This window comes from Bactrocera latifrons, unplaced genomic scaffold (assembly GCF_001853355.1).
Source record: "Bactrocera latifrons isolate USDA-ARS-PBARC rearing strain unplaced genomic scaffold, ASM185335v1 scaffold_346, whole genome shotgun sequence".
Classification (NCBI taxonomy): domain Eukaryota; kingdom Metazoa; phylum Arthropoda; class Insecta; order Diptera; family Tephritidae; genus Bactrocera; species Bactrocera latifrons.
In genome coordinates, this window is record NW_017536986.1 from 110,414 (window position 1) to 133,980 (window position 23,567).

A 23,567-nucleotide genomic window follows, 5' to 3' on the forward strand; every position below is an offset into this window, starting at 1 on the left:
AGTTAAACTTCATCAGTTGCTAAGATTTTGGAAAAGGCGAGTAGCTTTTTTCTGACCCATCAAAGCTCTAACTCAGAAAAATAGTTAAATAGAATTACCAACAATTTTCCTTCCTACTTCCAGTTAGTTTCAAAAAAGTATAGAATGAGCTCAAAATATGTTTAAGAGCTTATTTCATGATTTCAACTATAAAGATTCGAGGCTGGCAATCATTAGTGAAGAAGAAATTAGATGTATCAAGGCTAATTTAAACGACATATCACAATTAATTCACTAGAAAAATACAGACAATGACCAAATATTTAAGTATGGATTTCCCAAAGTAAGCTATTGTGTTCTATAAGTAACTATAATCTTTTTAGACTGAACGCACGAAGTGCCTTTCACTGCTGCTATTTTGTCTTATAAAATTACAATTAATCCTTTGAGGCCGAGAGTTGCTTAAACAAAATTACCGGCTCATCAATATTATACAACTACAAACTTGTTGCAAATAATAGATAAATAACCGAATTATTTGCATATGTATTTTCTGTTATTATTTAGTTAGAGGAATTTAGTTCGCTTCTTATTGCCAAGTTTTCATTCCAGTTTGCATTGACTTCATCAAAGTTTATTTTATTTATTTTGATGACGACGTTTTTGCTTCTCAGCACGTGTCAAATGAAATAAGCGTATCTAAATAACTGTTCATCAATATACGGCGCTTGCATGCTAAACAAACCGAGTGAGTTGAGACAAAAATAGTCTTCAGACTAAAAATTCTTCTCATATAAATTTGTGATTAAATACATATTTATATAAGTGAATAAGTGTGTGTGTTAACTAAGTGAGGAACTCTAAACTAAAAAATTGAACAAGTTACTAACAATTGCTGACTGAATTCGAATTAGTGCAACAAATACTAATTTATAACTAAACTCTTTATTGCCGAAAATAACTACACCGAAATGGACCAGTCTTGTAAAAAATAAGACAAATTATAAATTAATTATTATAATCTTGCAACCAGTTGCTACAGAGTTTTGTTTACCTAACGGTTGTACGTATCACCTAATAAACTAATCGTGATAGATATATGATGACATTGACATAGTTCAGCGAATTAAAAGACAGCGGCTACGCTGACTAGGTCATGTTGTCCGGATGGACGAAAACGCTCCAGCTCTGAAAGTATTCGACGCAGTACCCGCCGGGGGAAGCAGAGGAAGAGGAAGACCTCCACTCCGTTGGACCAAGGACCAAGTGGAGAAGGACCTGGCTTCACTTGGAATATCTAATTGGCGCCACGTAGCGAAAAGAAGAAACGACTGGCGCGCTGTTGTTAACTCGGCTATAATCGCGTAAGCGGTGTCTTCGCCAATCAAGAAGAAGAAGAAGATATATATACGGTAATATATCTCTATATATAAAAATCTTCTGACCGTGTGTTTGTAAATGAACTGCTCCTAAACGGCTGAGCCGATTTTGATGAAATTTTTTTCGTGCGTTCAAGGAGATTCGAAAATGGTTTAGATTCACAATTTGATCCACTGGCAAATGTTTTTTGAAACTAATTTTTCATTTTTAACTACTTGGAAATTTTGGAATGTTTTACATTGGATCCGATAGACTGCTCCGATGGTAGAGCAATATTCAAACCTTAAAAGGCGACATCTGTAGACCAACAGCAAGTTTTCATAATGTGGACAGAGTTTTTCGTTCTTAAGTAATAAATTGGGTGATTCAGTACATCTATGGGTAGCCATTACATTTTTTTCATACCTACTAACTATTGGGAGAACAAGAATGCTATAACAAGCGTCCTTAATACTTTGTTAGATTATGGGCGAAGGACGCAAATGCAAATAACAAACCAACCGCGATATCTAGAATATAAATAATCGGGATGATGAGAAAAGCTGAAATCCAGTTGACTGTCTGCCTGTCCGTCCGTTCATCCGCGCAAGCTGTAACTTGAGTAAAAATTGAGATATCTCGGTGAAACTTTGTACGTGAGAACCAAGAACGGATAAGAACTTCTACCGACAGTGTGAAGATGAATGAAATCGGAGGATAACCCCGCTCGCCATATAACGGTAATGTTAAAAACTACTGATAGCGCAATAAATCAATAACTAAATACACCAGAGACATTAAATTTTACCTTCGAGACGGTATGAGAGGAATTTATAGGAGCCCGACCGCAAACTTTTTGTTGAAACTACATATCTCGGGACCTGACCGACTGATTTTGAGAAAATTCGATACATAGCATTTCTATCATATTCCTATATCATAGTGCGAAAATGGGTAAAATTGAACTACAACTACTCCTGCTTCCCACATAACACAATTTTAAATTCCACTAGACACTTTCACTTTCCAGTACATAAATCAAGAAGTTAAAACTCGCGCAGTTAAAACTTTGCGCAGTCATCGCAAAGAACAAAACTGGTCTATGCGTGGCTCATTGGCCTACCAAACTAACCTAATATAAACTAAGCTGTTTAACAAATCCTCAAATAGAGAAAATTCTGCTTGAATAATATCTTAGGGGATAAATCGATCTCCAAACTTTACCGCACAGTTCTTGATGTGCAATTTGCCTTTAGCTTCAAAATGGCCCTCAGTGTCAATTTAGTTTTAAAGTATAAATAAGTATAAATAATAAGAATAAGATTCATTGCGTAAATTAACCACACATTGATAATGTAATTATTTAACTTCGATTTTACTTACAGCTCAGTATAATTGCCTGACACCGAATTATTATGGTTACTGCGTGCTATTACAATATTGTCCACAAATAGCGAACGTTTTCAATATACGCAATCGCAATCAAGCCGAGCGCTATATTATAGCTTCACAACGCTCGTGTGGAACACGAAATGTCAATGGTGATCCAGTGGTAAGTTAAATAATATCAATTTAAACACAGTAGATATTCTAAAATGATCACTCAAACTATTTAGGTTTGCTGTTCACGACCAGTAAATCCAGCGCCACAGCCGCAGCCACAGCCTCGACCACAACCCCAGCCTCAGATACGACCGCAACTATTACCACAGCCTAGACCGCAACCGCAACCGCAACCATTACCACAACCAAGACCGCAACCGCAACCGCTACCACAACCTGAACCACAAATACGCCCACAGCCTTCCACTGAAAGTCCAACGAATCCTTTTCTGCCACAAACTACATCTTCACCAAACATAATTCAACCGAGACCACCGCCAAACCAAGGTCAACATTTTACCTCAACGGCGCGTCCCACAACAGCGCCCATTCTAAGCCCCACGACTGCACCCGTAGAAATCGGCGAACGTTTGACAGGCGACTCTTGTGTGGATCCGAAGCTGAGACGCGGTGTTTGTGTTGGTAAGTACCTNAAAGCTCTAACTCAGAAAAATAGTTAAATAGAATTACCAACAATTTTCCTTCCTACTTCCAGTTAGTTTCAAAAAAGTATAGAATGAGCTCAAAATATATTTAAAAGTTTTTCATGCCTTCACCTTTAAATATTTTGGGGCTTTTCCCAGTTAAGCAATCATTAGTGAAGAAGAAATTACATGTTACAAGACTGATTTAACTAGTTTTAACATGCCACAACATATCATAGTATTACTCAGGAAAAATACAGACAATTTCTATATATTAAAGTCCCCATCTGCCAATGTGATTAGTGTGTTCTAAAACCACCTTTCACTGCTGCAGTTTTGTCTTGTATCCTTATGATTACATTTAATCTTCTGAGGCCGAGAGCCGCTTAAAAAAATTACCGGCTCATCAATATTATATAAACCTGTTGCGTATTTGTATATACGTATGTAAATACACTTGTTTAGCAGGTGTGCGCGTCATTTTAAAAAATTTTATAGAGTATTTCGTATGCAAGTTCACTTAACCAGTTAGTGGACGGTACTAGCCGACTTCAAGGTTACGAATTTGGAGCTTGCAAAAAACAAAAATAATAATAAAAAAAATGCAATGAAAAAGAAAAAAAAAAAATCCACAAATGAAGATAATACTTTTAACAGCCATGACAGTGAATTAAAAATGTGAGAATATAAAATACAAAAAAAAAAAAACAAAAATAAATACAGAAAACTTGAAAAGTAATAACTAAGTGCTAATGAAGATGACAACAGTTAAAATTCGTTAGAAATCCACCAAAAATAAAAAAATAGAAAACGTTTTAAAAAACTGAAATGTCTTGAGTCGGAATGGTTACACTTATACGCAATATTTGCATAAGCACTTGGTATTTTTAAAAATTAAGCACCCATGTAGGACAACAAATATGACATACGTGATGAGAAATAACAGACAAATATATACATCTCATTTACTATTTTTGCATTTGGTCCACTTCTGATTGTCAAGTTTTCATTCCACTTTAGAGACTTCATCAAGGTTTGTTTTATTTATTTTGATGACGCCGTCTTCGCTTTTCAGCACGTGTCAAATGAATCAAGCATATCTAAATAAATAACTGTTCACAAATATAAAGCGCTCTCACGTTAACAAACACACTTTGAGTGAGTTGAGACAATATAAATTATTGACTAGAAATTCTTCTCATATTAAATTGTGATTAAATACATATTTATGTGAGTGTGTGTTTATTATATGAGGAACGCTAGACTGGAAAATTGAACAAATGAACCAATAATAATTGACTGAATTCGAACTAGTTCAAAAAATACTAGTTTATAACTATATTTTTTTTTTTGTCGAAAATAACCACACCGAAAAGGACAGTCTTGCAAAAAATAATAAAATTTATATAATTAATAATGAATTATTTTATTTAATTTTCGAGTAAGTAGACGACTTTAAACGTGAGCTGTAGCTGCACAGCACCATGATTTAGGACCGATTTTTCATTATAAAATTTTTTAAAATAAATTATCTGCTATTTTTTCGAAGCAAATATTTTTTTTCAAATTTTTATAAAGTGGCCACTATTATATGTAAATCTGACGTAAATGTGAAGATAGAATGATATCTGACAAAGCTTTCTTGTTAAATGAATGTAATTCCGAAAATTAGCCGAGTAGGCGTTCGTATATAAAAATTTCAATATCTTTTTTTTTACACTCCAATATTTGTTTTACTTGGTGGTGACACACAGAATGGGGCTGGCAGATCGAAAAGATGGCAGGAAATGTCTAGAGCAAGGCACCGGGAAAACAATGAAGCACATATTACGCACATATCTCGCATTGGCAAGACTACGCTGTTAGCAACGGGGGTCTCCACAGTATGAGGTGCTGGAGGAAGTATCGATAGTGCGGTCACAGAGTCTGTTAACGTTCGCGTCAAGCATAGGCAACCTAAAGAATGACTACTCCTTACGGACTTAGTATCTGAACTCCATATGGTATCGCAGAGGACAAAACTGGTACCAAACTAACCTAACCTAACCAAACTTGTTTATCAAAGCCTTAAATAGATAAAGTTCTGCTTGCCTAATCTTAGGGCATTAATCGATCTCCAAACTTTACCGCACAGTTCTTGAAATGGGAATCAGTGTCACTGTAGTTCAATTTTAAAATAACTAAAATAATAAGAATGATTCACTGCGTAAATTGACCACCCATTGATAAAGTAATTATTTAACTACGGTTCTACTTACAGCTCAGTACAACTGCGTGACACCAGAAAATTATTATGGTTACTGCGTGCTATTACAATATTGTCCACAAATAGCGAACGTTTTCAATATACGCAATCGCAATCAAGCCGAGCGCTATATTATAGCTTCACAACGCTCGTGTGGAACACGAAATGTCAATGGTGATCCAGTGGTAAGTTAAATAATATCAATTCAAACACAGTAGATATTTTAAAATGATTCTGATCACTCAAACTATTTAGGTTTGCTGTTCACGACCAGTAAATCCAGCGCCACAGCCGCAGCCACAGCCTCGACCACAACCACAGCCTCAGATACGACCGCAACYATTACCACAGCCTAGACCGCAACCGCAACCGCAACCATTACCACAACCAAGACCGCAACCGCAACCGCTACCACAACCTGAACCACAAATACGCCCACAGCCTTCCACTGAAAGTCCAACGAATCCCTTTCTGCCACAAACTACATCTTCACCAAACATAATTCAACCGAGACCACCGCCAAACCAAGGTCAACATTTTACCTCAACGGYGCGTCCCACAACAGCGCCCATTCTAAGYCCCACGACTGCACCCGTAGAAATCGGCGAACGTTTGACAGGCGACTCTTGTGTGGATCCGAAGCTGAGACGCGGTGTTTGTGTTGGTAAGTACCTAAAATATCTATGGTTTTATATACTACCAAAAGCACTAGTAAGAAGTCGTAAAATGTAACGTTTTTTTCTTACTCAGCCATTGCCAAGTGCAGCCAACTGGTTACAGAGCTTTACGCCAAGTCAAATGATCCCGAGTTTGCCGACTTCCTGCGTGCTTCGAATCGCAATTGTGGCGGCATTGCGTCCGTGGCATGTTGTCCTACCAGCGATAATGTTATTAAGGATCCGACAGTCATAGTGGTCAACAGCGATGACATACCCACACGACCACCCACATTGGAGGAGGGTTGCGGCTACACACACAACACCTACAAGAAAATTGTTGGCGGTGAAGTGAGTAAGAAGGGAGCTTGGCCATGGGCTGTGCTCTTGGCCTATCCCGACGGTTCAGCGAGTTCGCCATTCAAGTGTGGTGGCACCTTGGTGACGGCGCGACACATCGTTACAGCGGCGCATTGCATACGTGATGATCTGTAAGCGGTCAAATTGACTTGTATTTAATACTTATCTTTAATATGTTCTTATTTTATTGCAGTGCCTATGTGCGTTTGGGTGAACACGATCTGAGTACCGACACGGAAACACGTCACGAAGATGTCAACATTGTGCGGGTAAGTGTATTTGTTGGCAATACCATTGAAGTTTTCTTAAAAGAACCCTTAATTCCTCCCACGAGCAGAAAGAAGCCCATCCACAGTACAACAGACGCAATGGCAAGAACGATGTGGCAGTACTGTGGCTAGAGCGYAACGTAAAATTCAGAGAGACGATTTCACCGATTTGCCTGCCCACCGCATTRSCGATACGCCAAAAGTCCTATGTCTCTTACACGCCCTTCGTCGTGGGCTGGGGCAAAACTATGGAGGGTGGCGTCTCGTCGAATGTCTTGCAGGAATTGCAAATACCAATCTTCAAGAATGATGTCTGTGAACGTAGTTACAAGAACATCAATCGTCTGGTGTCTGCTGACCARTTCGATGATGGTGTGCTGTGCGCAGGCGTGCTATCAGGCGGTAAGGATACGTGCCAAGGTGACTCGGGCGGTCCACTGATGATACCGGAGGTGAATTGAAATAAAAAAAAAAAATACAATAAAAGATATATGTTAAATTTTTTTGCAGTCTTACAACAACAATGTGCGCTATTACCTGATCGGTGTAGTCTCATATGGCGTGGGTTGCGCGCGTCCCGAAGTCCCAGGCGTTTACTCCAGTGTGCAGCACTATGTCGACTGGATTTTGGAGAAGATAGCCGATACACCTTGAGATTCCTTTTTTTAATTTATGCTTAAAATACATACTTTTAATACTTAATACACAACCAAGTGCTGCAGTTTTTTAACGTTTACAAAGTGATTTGGCTTTTTTTTTTTTAATAAAAAATAATTACGAAAATAAAATTAAAACTAATTTTTGTTTAATATTCAATGCGGCTTTATGACAACTGCCAAATGTTTCACCTTGAAACGATTTATTTATAAAARTTTGGGTTCTAGAAGCGAGCGCATAAGCAAACATCDTCAGGCATTTCTTATTTTCTTGCTTTGTGTGCCAAGCACGTTCTAAAATTTGTAAACCCTGACTACTTTTTTGTGGTTTTGTGCATATTAAGAATGTTGGTTGTACTTAATTAACGCAATAAAATGATTTGTTGCAGTTTTATTTTATATATGTGTATATTTACATGGTAGGCGTGGTTGCTAATGATGTGATCATTTCACTAATGGAAGTTTGTATAAATTAATGAAAAGTGAATGGGTGAAAGATTTAGAAAAGAAAATGTTCACGAAAGCGTTCATGAAATAAATTTAAATAAAATCTCTTGATGCAAACAATTACAGGCCTTTGGGTAAAACATTTACGTTGATGAGTAAATTTTTAGGCAAGTTCGTGTCTTAAGTCTTTTGTTCGAAGTTTATTTCTTGGAACTACAGTACTCGTCCATTAAATTACGAACGAGAGCATAAAGCTTAAAATAAAGGTGGCGCGACAAAATATTGAATATGATTGATTACAAAAATATAATAATTTCGGTTTAATGTATATAGCATATAAAAAATAATTGTTTTCTAAAATACGCCAAATATTTATGTTTTTATTAATGATTAAAGTTACAACTCTGCATATTTTTTCTTCGTTCGTAATTTATTGAACAAGTACTGTAAGTCATTTATATTCTGCAGCAACAATGCTTGACGAAAACCATTAGCATCGTTAAAATGATGTTTTAAGATAAATAATTAATAAAAAAAATATTTGAAATTTCATTAATTAAATTAAGAATTGAGAAAAGCTTCCAAGCACATGCGTTTCATAATACATAATACAGCAGTATTTTTAAGGAAATCGTGGTGAAGCCGTTTAACTCGATTTTTTGCCATGCTGTTCTGTTGGAATTTCTGTCTGAGTATTATATTTCGTGAGAAAGTGGCATTTAGTGTAATATTTTATATCTCTCTATCAAAAGTATCGATTACAATGGTTCGTCTATTTCCAACTCTTCAAACGTTGCATACTTTCCAGCGTAAAGAGAGGGATTAACACACATTAGCAAATATTCTACGTACCCACGCACATACATGTGCACTTAATTGTTAACACATTTGCTTAAGGAAATATATCCATTTAACCGTTTAACGCCACCGCAGGTGCTAAACATTCATTTCAGTGTGAGTAAGTCACTCTAAAAAGTGAGCTGAGAGACTGCCTTAAACAATTGCATTGGTTTGTGGGAATCACCTCTTCTGACTTAAGCCAAATAGCAAACAATATAAGAAAACCGGCTGAGATTTCGTTTTCGAAGCATAAATATAATAATATTGCTCAACTTCTCAAACTGGTACAGGTAAATAGGCGTCTGTATGTATGTGGGTTGCTAATAGCTTTGCTTTGCGTTGACAATCATTTTTGGAAACAGTTGCGAATTCAAAGCGACCGCGTTCAAAAGGGCGCAACAAACGCGCGTAGTAAACCGTGAGTGAAGGCAACAAAATGTTTCGATTATAAAATAAAGACGAACTAATAAAATTTTGAAATTAAAATTTGTGCACTTTGATGATTGCATCGATAGAGTATTTTATGGATTACACATAACAAAACAAAACAAAAAACAATATTTCGAAAATTTGAAATTTGAATTAAATTAAAATTAGATATTTGTTGAAGTTAAGAAAAGTTGTTGTGTTTTTGAAGAAGTGAAAGAGTGAAAAGAATGAAATTCACTTTGGCGTTACTTGTTGTGTGCTCACTGAAAATAATATCAATTATAGGTACGCATTGAAAAATGTATAAATAAATAATTTTATAATAGTAGTAGTTAATTAAGAAAACAATATAACAGCTTAAAAAAATATCTGCATAATAAATGTTTCAGAAACAAGTTTAATATATATTCGAAAGCTATATTTAAATCAGTTTAATAAAATGGCTAATAAAACTTTGTATAACTTGAAAATATGCTTATTAAGGCAAATATATTTAAAATGTGCAAGATTGTGTAATTTCCCAGCAAAGTTGTTGTATAGCAAAGACACTTTTTTATTTTTTATTTTTTTTGCATATTTACATATAAAAAAATTTTGAAGTTTTTTTTTATGTTTTGCCTGATACTTTATTTTAAAACAAGAAAAGCATTAACTTCGGCTGCACCAAATAGCACCCTTTAATAGGTACGAAAGGTCCGAATCAAATTACTCAATCCATATTTAGGAAATAATTTCGAAAAAAAGTTTTTTTTTTACCTTAAAAACCTTGATGATAAGAGAGCTCGACATCTCTTGCGAGTTTGTTCGAATGATTTTCGTGGTTATTTTGGTTATGAAACGTGTTTATTTCGTGTTTTTTTTTCAAACCAACCACCGTATTCATCAGATTTGACTCCTTGTTGCTCACACTGAAATTGCGGCTGCGTGGAACGCATAAACGGCATATATTACGGTATTATAGAATGTAAATGGGCAAATCAGCATAGTAACAGGACTAGAGAAACTGTTACTGAGTGAGGTCTGATCGTATTCTGCGAACAAAGTGAAGAGAGGCAGGAACCGTTAGCTACATTTAGAGCAATGAAGGGGTGCGCATATAATTAGGCGCTATATCCTCGCAGAATCAGTTCAAGAAGTGATCTTGATAGGATCAGAACTTCCTCTGCTCGTAAAATAAAAATAAAAAGTGAAATTATCGTGCTATAATAAAGTGTAAAGTGTCAAGTGATACAACAATATGAAATCGTCTACGAACGAAATCCGCGACATATACTACATAACGATCAATATGTTTCCTAAAAGACTGATTTTTTTCAGTTAAACATACATATATACTATATTTGTATGTGCTAGGTCAATATGCCTCGATTTGAAGTTGAGAAGAAGCTAAATGGTGATCATTCTTCTCCTACCATCATTACCCATATAATAATAAATAACCAATATATGTATGCCGCTGGTAGAGAATTTCTCTAAAATTAGTTAGAGATGTGGTCATATACACCCTGCAAGAGTAACTGGTACAAATATTTATATACATTTTCAACATTTCCTGGAGACCTAGGAGAATAGTTTTAAATAAAATATGTGAAACCGGATTATATAACAACCATACCTTCATCCTATTTTTTACCAATTTGCTGTTTTAATTAATATTTCTAACGCATATACATATATATTTCTTCTAATAACTAAGCGTTACAAAATTGGTGTTTGAGTTGAAAGTGAGATTTCACCACACACCACAGGGGGACTATTTCTTTCCATACATTTCGCTATATATATAAACATATATACGATTATGTTCCGGTTTCACTTATTTTAATTAAAACCAGCCTGGAGGAAATGTTCTATAAAAAATTCGGTAAGTAATAAGATAAAAGCAAATGCGAGTGAGAAAGTTCGAAAGTTTGTCAATTTTCTGTGGCCCACTCGGAAATTTATAAATTAATAACTAAAGAGCTTAGTGTGAATTTTGAATAAAAATAACTGAATAAAAAAAGTTCCAAATTGCAAAGGAATATTTATTTATAAAAATACATATTTTTATAAAAATTTTCCTTGGAAAGTTGAGAAATGATCATGAACATTAGGCAATTTATTTTTATAAGGAAATAATATTTTTTTTTTTGAGTACGCAAATGTTTACAGGTACAAATTAAAATAACTTAAAATGTTTCCTCAAAGAACACAAAAAAAAAAATATATTTCGCACGAAATGAATTCGAAGTTGAAAGTAAATTTTGAATGGAATAACCCATATACCTGCTCCTGCGAGCATTTGCGATTTCGACTCAGTCACAGCTACATTCTGACTTCGAAGCTGGACACTGGGGAATGCACAAGTCATTTGTCAGGTATTAGGCTGTTGGAATCACACACTTCTGCTAAATTTTCGTAATCTCAACTTTCCCCACAGTTACATATGTATATAATACGATGTTTACCACCGTTTGCTATTAGTTAATTCGCTGCTTAAGCTAAATACTTACACTTAAACGTTCTGCTTCATTTGCTCAGCAATTAAGATATTTACACACACTTCATAATACTTAACGCCCATTAAACGTTTCTTTTTATAATGAACTGAATTAAAAGGTTTCAAATGAAATGGGTTTCTTCTAATAACTAAGCGTTACAAAATTGGTGTTTCAGTTGAAAATGAGATTTCACCATACCTTCATTATTTCTTTCCATTCATTCCACTCCATCTCCTTTTGAATACTTTCCAGGTAGTAATATTACATATTAAAACTTTGCAAAAACTTAAATAGATTCCGTGTTATTGTTGCTTTTTACAAAATCGTAATTGAATCATAAGCAATTTCATAATCTGTTTTAATTAATTTACGAGAATTTGATATAATGAAGAGTTTAAAGAATCAGTTTCTGGAACATATTCTTATTAAATGAGAATTACTTATTTCATAATTCTAAGAATGTCTTTAGTCCTAAACAACAACAATAACAAAATTAACAAAAAATTGTTTTAAGTGACAACTTACTTTGTGAACTAATTGCTGCAAAGAGACCTCTTTATGGCTCTATTGGACACTAGTCAGGTTTGGGCGTTATTGTTAATTTGATTTCTTCTATGGATTCGCGGATTACTTTTTTCATATCGCTGAATTTCTCCAATTCATCTTTGTTACAATAATTTCCCTGTCAAGGAGAATTGGTTTTAAATTATCACCGAAGAAAATGACCACAGACTATTGCGTATTTGGTCGTGATAAGTTAAGCGGTTACTAAAGCATATATGAAATGAAAAACTATCACCTTAGAGTTTATCCTTTTTTCTTTTCCTCGCAAACTCGCTTAAAAAATATCTAAGTGATTTAACACTAATACTATATAATGAATGAGTATGATATTCATCCAGAAACTGAAGTTGAGGAATTGTTGAAGAAACAAAAGATATTTCAAGATATATGTCTGTAATCGAAACGAATTCATGGATGCTGTAGGTTTTCTGGAAAAACTTATTATTATCCCGTATTTTATTTACGGAGCATATGAACTCTCTATTCTACAACCTTATATCTTCTATAGTGGGGATATCCCATACACTATTCCTAAACTTCTTTATCATGCCCCTATGCTCTTTTCCTACTAAGTCGTTTTACTTCTCCCTGGTACTTTAAGTCAAAAGAAACGTCTGGTGCTAGAAATAATTTTTTTAGTCTAACCTAACATTCAACTATTTACGTTTTTATTTCAGCTCAGTACAACTGTGTGAGCCCAGATAATTATTATGGCCAGTGCGTTGCCTTCAATTCTTGCCCACAGATGGTGAATGCTCAGAGAGCGCGTAATCAGCAATATGTGGCAGCTGCACAACGAGCGTGTGATGGCAAGTCAGTTAGTACTCGATAAACAAACACCMTCTCCAGCTATATATATATATTATTAACAAAAAACATTTTGCCTAGTTTTGTTGCGCGCAGCCACGTCCAGTGTCACAACGACTGACTAGCCCTTTCGCAGCTCAACCGCAACAAAGTCGACGTGTGCCTGCACCAAATACGCTACAAGTACGGCGAGCTGTCGCAGCACAGCCTAAACAACAACCACAGCAACAACCGCATCAACAGCGAATAATACGCCAGCAGCCAATAATTGATTTTCGTAACATTTTCGATGGGAATGAATATAGCCAAGCTCCTACAGCGTTTGTGGATTTTAGAGCTGGACAATTCTGTAATACTCCCGACAATGCAGAAGGAGCTTGTGTGGGTAGGCGCAACCAATGTTAAATAAGACAATAAAATTTATAAATTTTAAATTTATTTCAGAAATCAACGATTGCCAAGTGTTGTTGGGTCAGTTGTATCAACGTTATACAGATACTAACTTCGTACAATATTTACGCGCCTCGAATAGAAATTGTGGCGGTAGCTCGCATAGCGTCTGCTGCCCTGGTGGCGCACAGCCTTCACGTCCGGCGCCCAGTCAAGTAAGCTCTGCAGGTACTTGTGGCGTGGTGTTGCGTACGTTTAAGAAGATTGTTGGTGGTAAAGTGAGTGGCAAAAGTGATTGGCCATGGATGGCTTTACTAGCATATCCGGATGTGGATCCCAGCTCGCCATTCAAATGCGGCGGGACTTTAGTGTCCTCTCGACATGTTGTAACGGCGGCACATTGTATACGAAGCGATTTGTGAGTTCGAAAGTATTTTATTTATGTGGAATATATATATAGTATATATACAATAGAGATTTTTAATATATTATCTATTATGAATATGTTACAAGCAGAAAACTTATATTTTTACCATATGATCAAATATTTTCTATGAAAATTAGTCCTAAGATTACTCTTCAGTTCTTAACACTTACATCTCTGTCAATTTAGTTCAAGCAATAATGTATAGCTACTAAAAAGCTCTGGTCTGATGATGAGCGAAGTCAAATCAATCAATCAATTCAATTCATAGACATCTTAATTACAGCTTATAAGAATGTAGATGTACGCTTGATTACATTTGAGCAATAGTATTAAGATTTTTGTTGCCATTAAGTTGCTTAATTGAATTTGCATATTAATGGTATTCTCTTAGATGATTGATTAATGCGCGAAATGATTTTACCGACTATGGAAATTTAAAGAAAGTATTCATTTATTCATATTGCACAAAAGGTCATTATTTTATTTCATCAATTAACTGCTTTTTTGTTTTGTTTTCATGTGTGTGTATTTTAGAAGCTACGTTCGTCTTGGCGAATACGATCTAAGCACTGATACAGAAACTCAGCATCAGGATATAAGTGTACTGAAGGTGAGTAGCATTACTTTTATTTTATGACACTAAGCATCTACTAAATAATAACTGTTTTCTGGCCTTCATATATTCGAAACGCTGAATATTGTAATTAAAATCATAGTATTAAAAAAAAAAAATAATAAATTTGAAATTTACATATCTCATATTCTTATCATTAACTTTACATAGTCTTTATACGATGCTGCCACACATAGATCCACTACCATTATCTACTTCATTGCCTTTTACATTTCGGAATTTGGCAACGCTAGTGTTGCAATCTGGTAACTCACAACTTTATCGTAAAGTTTGACATTCTTGACGTTCTGCATAATCAGAACGTTTTGACATACGACGCTATTTATATTATTTACAGTTACTTAAAATATTCATCTCTGCCAAAGTTTGAATTTAATCGCCAACTTTTTCGCGCGATTATTTTTCACAACTTTCGACGTGGGTAACTTGGAAACAGTGCAACGATGAACTTCATTAAACTTTTGGCGATAAAGCTGCACCGAGGGCCAGTGTTCATCGATGGTATGGTGAAACCAATCGTGGTCGTAGATCACTCTTAAACAAATTTCGTGAAGGTCGTCCAAAATCAGTTCTTGTTCCGGAAACTTTTGATACTGTGCGCAAACTTACTTATCAAGACTGTCATATGGCCTATCGTATGATTCAGACAACTATAGGCTTTAGTGGAATTATATTGCAGAAACATTTTATTGTAGAAAAAAATTTCACGTGGGATCCCACACAATATCTTGATCGCTCAGAAAAGGTTGGTGTCGATTGTTCGAAAGAAATGTCAAAAGAATACAATTACTGTTCTTCGAAATATCTCTATGGCAACGTGGCTGATGGGAAATGATGGATTTATACGAATGAGTCCGAAAGTAAACAGCAGTCTACCCTTTGGGTGTTTCACAATGTGCCTAATCTAACCAAAACTGTTCGACTATGAAGTACCTTCAAGCAAATTGATGCTTGGTTTTTGGAGAAACTGAACATTTCGCAATCATACCACTGGAACAACCCAGAAAAGTAAATTCTGAGTGGTATATAACCTTTTGCTTGCCAATTATCTTTCAAGAAATCAGGGAAACCAGGCATAGAAGACGGAGCACTCTTCGCCACGGCAAAGCGAGCTCTCACACATCGACTGAAACAATTGCATAGCAATCCACCATAAAGTCTTAATGTGGCACCGATTAACTTTTTTCATCCTCGTTCGTAAAAAAATAAATGAAAATCAACGTTTTTCGACACCTCAAGAGGAGGAGTCAAAAGGCATGTTTTGGAGATCAAATCAATCAGAGTGGCAAAATTGTGTTTTGGTTCAAACGCATGCGAAATTATATCTAAATGTAGATCGCAATGGAGAATATTTCGTAAAACATTAAATCAACTTTTTGATGTTTAATATTTGTTTTCCTTCTCTTATCCTTAAATATAAAGGGCAATCTACGTAAATATGATATGTCTTATGTTAATAATTCTCCTCCGGCACGATTTAGTGGCTTAAAGTAACATATACATTTTAAACTAATTTTTATATTATATATTAAAAATTCACATCGTAATAATAAAATAGAATAAATAACACCCAAATTCATCACTTTATTCTTCTTACATTCATCGACAGCAAGAAAAACATCCCAGTTATAACACCGCTAATGGACGTAATGACATCGGTATAGTCTGGTTGCAACGTGCCGTACAATTCACCAGTAAGTTTCAGCACACCAACCAAGCTCAGCGTTTTTCTTGACTTTATATATAATACTAAATTATTGTCCATCTATTTCTTTATCTAGACAGCATTAAACCCATTTGCTTGCCCAGCTCACAGCAGTTGCGCAGCAAATCCTATTTAAATTACACACCTTTCGTAGCAGGTTGGGGCAAAACCATGGAAGGCGGTACCTCGGCGAATGTCTTGCAGGAGTTGCAAATACCAGTATTAGATAACAACGTTTGTCGTGAGAGTTATCAGCGTGCGAATCGTCTAATCACAGCCGACCAATTCGACACTGGCGTGATATGCGCTGGCGTGCTATCCGGCGGCAAGGATACCTGCCAAGGTGACTCGGGAGGACCCCTGATGATACCGGAGGTAAAGAAAATACTTCATTGAAACTAATATAATTTATTGATTGTTGTTTTTAATGTTTTTATTTTAATTTTTCGGTTAGACCGTTGGTAGCAGCATACAATTCTATCTGATTGGCGTCGTCTCGTACGGTGTGGGCTGTGCGCGTCCACAAATCCCCGGCGTTTATACGAGTGTACAATATTTTGTGGATTGGATTTTTAGCGAAAATTGCTACTTAGCGTTGTAATTAGTAACTAAGTCAACACTTTTGAATTGTAATAAAATAGTATTTATATTAAAGAGCTGGAATTTTTTATCATAGATGGTATGCCTAGCTAAAAGGGTTCCTGTGAACCTTAAGAAATATAACATTAGTTTTCTTGATAAATTGTATTCAGCTTATTTTATAAAAAAATATATTTTTTTTTTTTGCTTTTCCTTATGCATTCTTTGTTCCCATGACTAGTTTCTTTTAGTATTTAATCCCGTTTATGCATTCCTCTGCATTTCCCTTGGAAACGTTCTTTATGCATATGCAAATTAGTCTTCACATTTGTCGATACCCGCTTGCCTTTCAAGGGGTTAGTATTGTCTTCTTCTCTTCATACTTGTACTTCATCCACCACTGTCTTGAGCAAATGATTTTAAGACTTATATGCATAGTAGTTATATGTTTTTTGCTTACATTGAAAATTCTTGAAAAAATCGAAAACAATATTTAATTGGGTCTCTTTTCGGTATGCTTATCCACTAAGCTAAATTTTATGCTAGATCCATAGCCTTTTTTTTATGTGACCTATAGGACCATACATATGTGAAGTTTTTTAAACTCTTCCAACTTGGGCCTATTTTTAAAGAAGGGCTAAGATCGAGTATAACCCAAAGTTTTGGATTTTCGAAATTTTCAAAAATCACTTCATTTTAGGTATTGCAAAACTTTATTTTATTTTTATCATTATTCGACGAAATTGTACACATCAAATTGCACTTATACAAAGGTGGTCAAAAGTATTCACGTAACGGAACTTTTTGCACATTCCGTCCGTCTGTCCGTCCGTCCGTGCAAGCTGTAACTTGAGTAAAAATTGAGATATCATGATGAAACTTGGTACACGTATTTCTTGGCTCCATAAGAAGGTTAAGTTTGAAGATGGGCAAAATCGGCCCACTGCCACGCCCACAAAATGGCGGAAACCGAAAACCTATACAGTGTCATAACTAAGCCATAAATAAAGATATTAAAATGAAATTTGGCACAAAGGATCGCATTAGCGGGGGGCATATTTGGACGTAATTTTTTTGGTAAAGTGGGCATGGCCCCTCCAACTACTAACTTTTTTGTACATATCTCGAAAACTACTTTATCTATGTCAACCAAACTGTATAGAGTCGTTTCTTTTAGGTATTTCCATATACAGTTCAAAAATGGAAGAAATCGGATAATAACCACGCCCACCTCCCATACAAAGGTTATGTTAAAAATCACTAAAAGTGCGTTAACCGACTAACAAAAAACGTCAGGAACACTAAATTTTACGAAGGAACTGTCAGAAGGAAGCTGCATCCAGGCTTTTTTTTTAATTGAAAATGGGCGTGGCGTCACTCACTTATGGACCAAAAACCATATCTCAGGAAGTACTCGACCGATTTCAAATAAATTCCGTATATAATATTTTCTTAACACCCTGAGACATGTACCAAATATGGGTGAAATCGGTTCACAACCACGCCTGAAATCTCGGTTAACACTTTATCATGCGAGAGTATAAAATGTTCGGTGACACCCGAACTTAGCTCTTCCTTACTTGTTTTTGTTTTGCGAAGCCCTCAGCGCTCGGAGAGCTGAGCGGCGTTTCTGCTTCGTAGTTAGTAAATTGCTACAAAGTTTCAAAGGAAATGGTTTAGTTAAAAAGAATTATAATAATAACGGCTTGGACAATTTAAAGATGACCGGTAATGAGTCAAAGAGAATGTCGCAAATTAATAGGGACAGTTCTACAAAATCCCACAATAAGTCTCGTTAGGGTTGAAGCTGCATTGAATCAACTTATTGGTAAAGATCAGTGGTGTTACATTTCGCCGGGGATTAAAATAATTTAATATAAACCCTTACTTTATTCGAAAAGCGGTCGACATACATATCTGAAATTAAGAAACTCTCATTTGGTTTGGAGTAAATCCAAAAGCCAATATAGTTTTGGTACAATGTATTTTGGACAGATGACGTCGCATTTCAGTTCCAGGGCTCGTTTAGTAAACAATTTATGTGGTAATTCCACGTGATGCAGTGCACCCGCTAAATATATTCATAGGTGGAACGGTGGTCAATAGAGGGCACTTTAAATCAGTCCGGGTATACCAAAATTTGAAACGACAATGCCACTGAATCGTTCAATCAGCCTTTTCAAGTGTCTACTGGATTTTACATCGCGACAACGCTCCATGTAATAGAGGATGTTTACCTACGAAAATTTTAATTGAAACAAAGCAAGTTATACTTCCATGATCTCTGCAGAGGCGAGAGAGAGAAAATGCTTGGGCATTCATCAAAGGTTAGCGGACGATTGATAAAGACCGAAAACGTAATGATACAATTGCTGAAATATCCGAAATTTGGTACAAATCGACATTTGATACTGAACTTTATTTAGTTGAATCAATTTCAAGCAGATTACAGACAATTATTGATGCTCAAGGCGATGTAACCAATTTTTAATTCACAACCGTAGTACAGTAAGTTAGGTTAAATAACAAAATTTAAAAATTACCGATAATAAACACAAGAAACTAAATTTGAGTTTTGCGTTAATACTTTTGACTACCGTTAATCATCAGGTCTTTTTTACCAAATTGACTTCAGTCGCTTCAGCACAGATTAAGGTCTAAAGCAACATATAATTTTTTTTGCAGAACAACAACAACGACAGCAAGAAAAACGATTTCTGTAGAATGACACCCTCTGTATCTAACTTAACCTATATTTTATATCACCACTTAGTTGTATATATTAAATTAAGAGTATATTAAAGTTTCGAATTTAGACCGATTTCATGCATATTCAGCTGGTGGATAAGATTTCTTTATAGCATCGCAAATATTTACCAAAATTAACTGTTTAACGATTTAACCGATTTTTGACAAAAAGGAACATTATTATTAGGAAAAGATGCTCTCTGGTAAAGGGCTAGCCATAAGCACTATACGCATATATTCAGTATGTGAGGTCTCGAAAAGCTATGTTATGAATTCAACAATTTTTTAACATGATTATGACTCATTTTCGCTATTAGTGCAAAAATGTATTTCGATACAGTCATGCGCTAACATGAAATAAAAGAATCAGATGGAGTACAAAATTGTTGTATATGAGAAGTTGGTGTGGTTATATTCTGTTTTTAACTATTTTCGCACTGTAACCCACTATAGGAATGACAGGGTAGGATTATGCACTAAATTTGTTTGCAATTTGTCGTGCAGTTTCATAGGTACTCGTATATGACTTCACCTAAGGTGGGCGGGGCAATTGTCCAAATTTAACATCGGCCTACATTTATCATGTATGACATGTAATTTAATGCATTTGGGATATTTATTTAGAGTTATTGCACTTTTAGTAGTTTTCAACATAATCAATGTGGTGACAAAAGGATTCCTTTTGGATTCGGCGAGCCCTGGTCACCCGGTTAGGCCAGGGATTGGAACCATGTCGGAGAATGTCATCAATCGAATACAATTCCACAGACTTATTGACATTAAATAATGTTTTCGAATGAAATGTTTAGTGTTGATTAAAAATACTAAATATTAGAAATCAAATAAAATAATATTTTTAATTGGGCATAAGCTAATAGTTTTAGAGTGCCTCTTGAGCGTGAATCAGCACCCCAACGTAATAAAAATTGTTGTTGCATATTTTTCGTAAAAAGTGAAGCATGCTTATTTTCCTCGGAGTCTGTAACATTTTCCCAATTTAATTGTGATTTAAATCTTATGCTCCAGCTGTTGCCTCCCTATGGCACTTCAATCCCCTTTCGCTTACCACAAAATACAATAGTTCATGGTTGTCTTATCCTTTTTAAATCACATCGCGATCGCTTTGTTGACTTAAGCTGCCACAAGCACATTTCTGTAAAGATTTCTTGCATACATACAATGGAAATTACTTTCACCCGCGCTTTTCACGCTACGCCTGCAAGATTGCTGATAAGAATGGTGCCACATGCCTCTGATGTGGTGCCGGATTTCTTTAGTTTTCATTTATAAGTTTCTTTTCTTCAAATTTATTTTATTATTTAAATTCGTAACAGCTGTTGCCGCTAATGGTTTTCAAGCCAAAACGACTTTACATATTTAGGCGGGCATTATGGTTTTCCTCTAAGAGAACATATGACTCTTGTAAGGATGGAACGAAAGGATTAAAGCTAGTATTTACATAAAGATAATAGATGTATACATACAAACATACATGCAAGAACGTATTAATGTGCAGCTATGCGTGATTTCTCACACAACTTGCACTCACACATAGAGCTAATACGAAGATCTCAGAGTTCATTAAGAGGTTGTAAATCAGCGAAGGCAAAATTCTCAATAACTCAAGTATGTCAATGGGTGGTCGCAAAATTTTCGCCAAATATTGTGAAGATTAGCATATTTCAACATGTAAATTATCTGCATTCAACACTTAAAATCGCATTTGCATTAAATTTTTGCATACATCAAAAAGGAAAATTGCATTCCGATGGGCAAAGTGAACATTATCAATACCGGGGCGCTTTGTAAAGCCTCTCACAAACACAAGTTTTCTCAAAACAAGACACCCCTAAGTGGATAAAGTGGATATGTATACAGCTAAGTTTGCATTATTGCCAACAAAGCACACGTGACAATGCATTTTGAATTGCGTGCGATCATCTCCGAGCCCTTCACGTACACACACATACAATATTTGCAATATATGCCTACCCTTACTTCCGACTGCACTTCCACTTTCGTTTGCTAAATATTATTATTATCGAAATTTATTGACATTTGATGAGAGCAAAGAATGGCAAATACAAATGTATGCTAGTGAAGGGGAGTTTTGGCAATACGATCTCTTTTTACATTGTTTTATGTTGCCTGCATAGGGTTGTTGTCGCAAGTCAACAAGCATCTCAGCGCGCTCGCGCATCGAGGGCTTCGTGTGCCCGCACAAAGGCGCTCGTAAGTCAGCCACAAAGGCAGACAATCGTAATAATCGGGATAATAGTTGGTGCATCAATATTTGCCTTCGACAGAGATATCATCGCTGATCACTGCGATCAATGTTGGCAAAATATCATCAATACTTAATTGTGTTACGTTTGTAATCGAACAGCATTGAATGGCATTCACATGGCGATAGAATGGAAAGCGAGCGTACTGAATTATGACGAAATTGAGATATAAATGTGAGCAATTAAAATGATTGGCGTACAATAGAGGGTAGTTGGGTTGAATGAGACGTTTATTTGTAGAAGAGAAATCATAAGTGTAAGCGATCAATCAAATGTTTTCAAACAATTTAATACTCATTTCTAATATGCGTTCTTATTCAAATAAAGTATTTGTGTTTAATTTTTGGAGTTCACCTTTCAATATGTAGACAAGCAGTGGAAAGTGTTACCAGAAGCAAGCAACTTCACTTCTACTGGATTCCACGCCACAAAGGAATCGATGACAATGAATTAGTAGAAGGGATTACCAAGATTGGTGTGCAGCTAACATCTGAAACGTGATTTACATTGGGAAACCCATGCATTGTCTATACGATGATCTGGACAGAAGCATGGTAAAGAAAATCAAAACTCGTTAAAACAACTGCAAAAGTCATGTGCAAAACGGTAGGTCGGAAGTACACAAAATTGCTGTTGGCAATCAATATAAGAAACAATAGGAACATGATGGTTATCCTAACTGGTCACTGTCTGCTAGCGACATACGTCCGCATGATATGGCTGACAGATCGAGAAGACTGCAGGAAATGTCTACAGCAAGACACCGGGGAAACAATGGTTCACTTCTTATGCACTTATCTCGTATTGGTAAGACATCTGGGGTCCCCACGGTATGATACACTGGAAGAGGTACTGATGGAGAGACCACAGAGTTTGTTAAAATTCGCTTGAAGCATAGGCATCCTCGGACTCTTCAGATGTCGTCATCGCCCTCATATAAAGTACCATCACTGAGTACTAAATTAAGATATACAATTTTAATTTGCCACAAGGGATGGCAGTAGCAAGTGGCATCTGTGGGCAAAAGGTTTTGGAAACGTGGGTTTGTCCTCTCCTGCTAATAAGCTTAATTTACTGATCTCCCTATAAGGCTATAGCTACGCTTAGCGCAAATACTATAAAAACTCCTACCAACATCGTGAAGGTGGATGTATTAGATTTATAATTAAAATTCAGATTGTATGTATGTGTGCTATAAATGGATTGAACCGAGCATATATCGGCCAATATGTTAGTTATCTTAATAAAATTTACTCATAATAGTATATTTTTTTGCCTAAAATAGATGAAATTGGCGAAAATGATTTAGCCCCTATATAAGTAATGTCAAGATTTACGAACAGCTGGCTGAATTTACTCCATATGAGTGGTGATAGTCTGTAAGGTACCGTAATGAATCTCAGGGAACCTTTTTTTTTGCATGTGTAGTATTGACAAAAGTACATAAAATCGGTTGGATACTACCCGCAACTTCCATATAATACATAAGACTTGAATAATGATTTTTGTTTTCCCAAACAACCCTATGTCGAATATACATATAGTGTAGCCCTGTGTATGACTTATATATGYATGTATATAAACTTATATTTATATAATTGCTTGGACTCCGAAACTCTAGAAGATGTTTTGCACCTTATAGTATTTCCTTGGCTAGTTGTAAGTATACGAAATGTTCGGT

At 35.6% G+C, this 23,567-nt stretch overlaps 1 protein-coding gene across 1 annotated transcript in view; it reads left to right on the forward strand.

Moving 5' to 3' along the window:
* LOC108971483 overlaps window positions 1–16,937 on the forward strand; it is a gene marked incomplete in the record, with an annotated part of 18,800 nt that extends 1,863 nt beyond the window's left edge. Inside the window, 13 exon segments of the mRNA XM_018937582.1 lie at window positions 5,626–5,795; window positions 5,866–6,274; window positions 6,361–6,757; window positions 6,820–6,895; window positions 6,964–7,347; window positions 7,406–7,547; window positions 12,989–13,128; window positions 13,200–13,503; window positions 13,563–13,926; window positions 14,470–14,545; window positions 16,179–16,263; window positions 16,351–16,649; window positions 16,729–16,937. Coding sequence (XP_018793127.1) covers window positions 5,626–5,795; window positions 5,866–6,274; window positions 6,361–6,757; window positions 6,820–6,895; window positions 6,964–7,347; window positions 7,406–7,547; window positions 12,989–13,128; window positions 13,200–13,503; window positions 13,563–13,926; window positions 14,470–14,545; window positions 16,179–16,263; window positions 16,351–16,649; window positions 16,729–16,875 — 2,993 coding nt within the window.
* Between the last annotated feature and the right edge of the window lie 6,630 nt (window positions 16,938–23,567).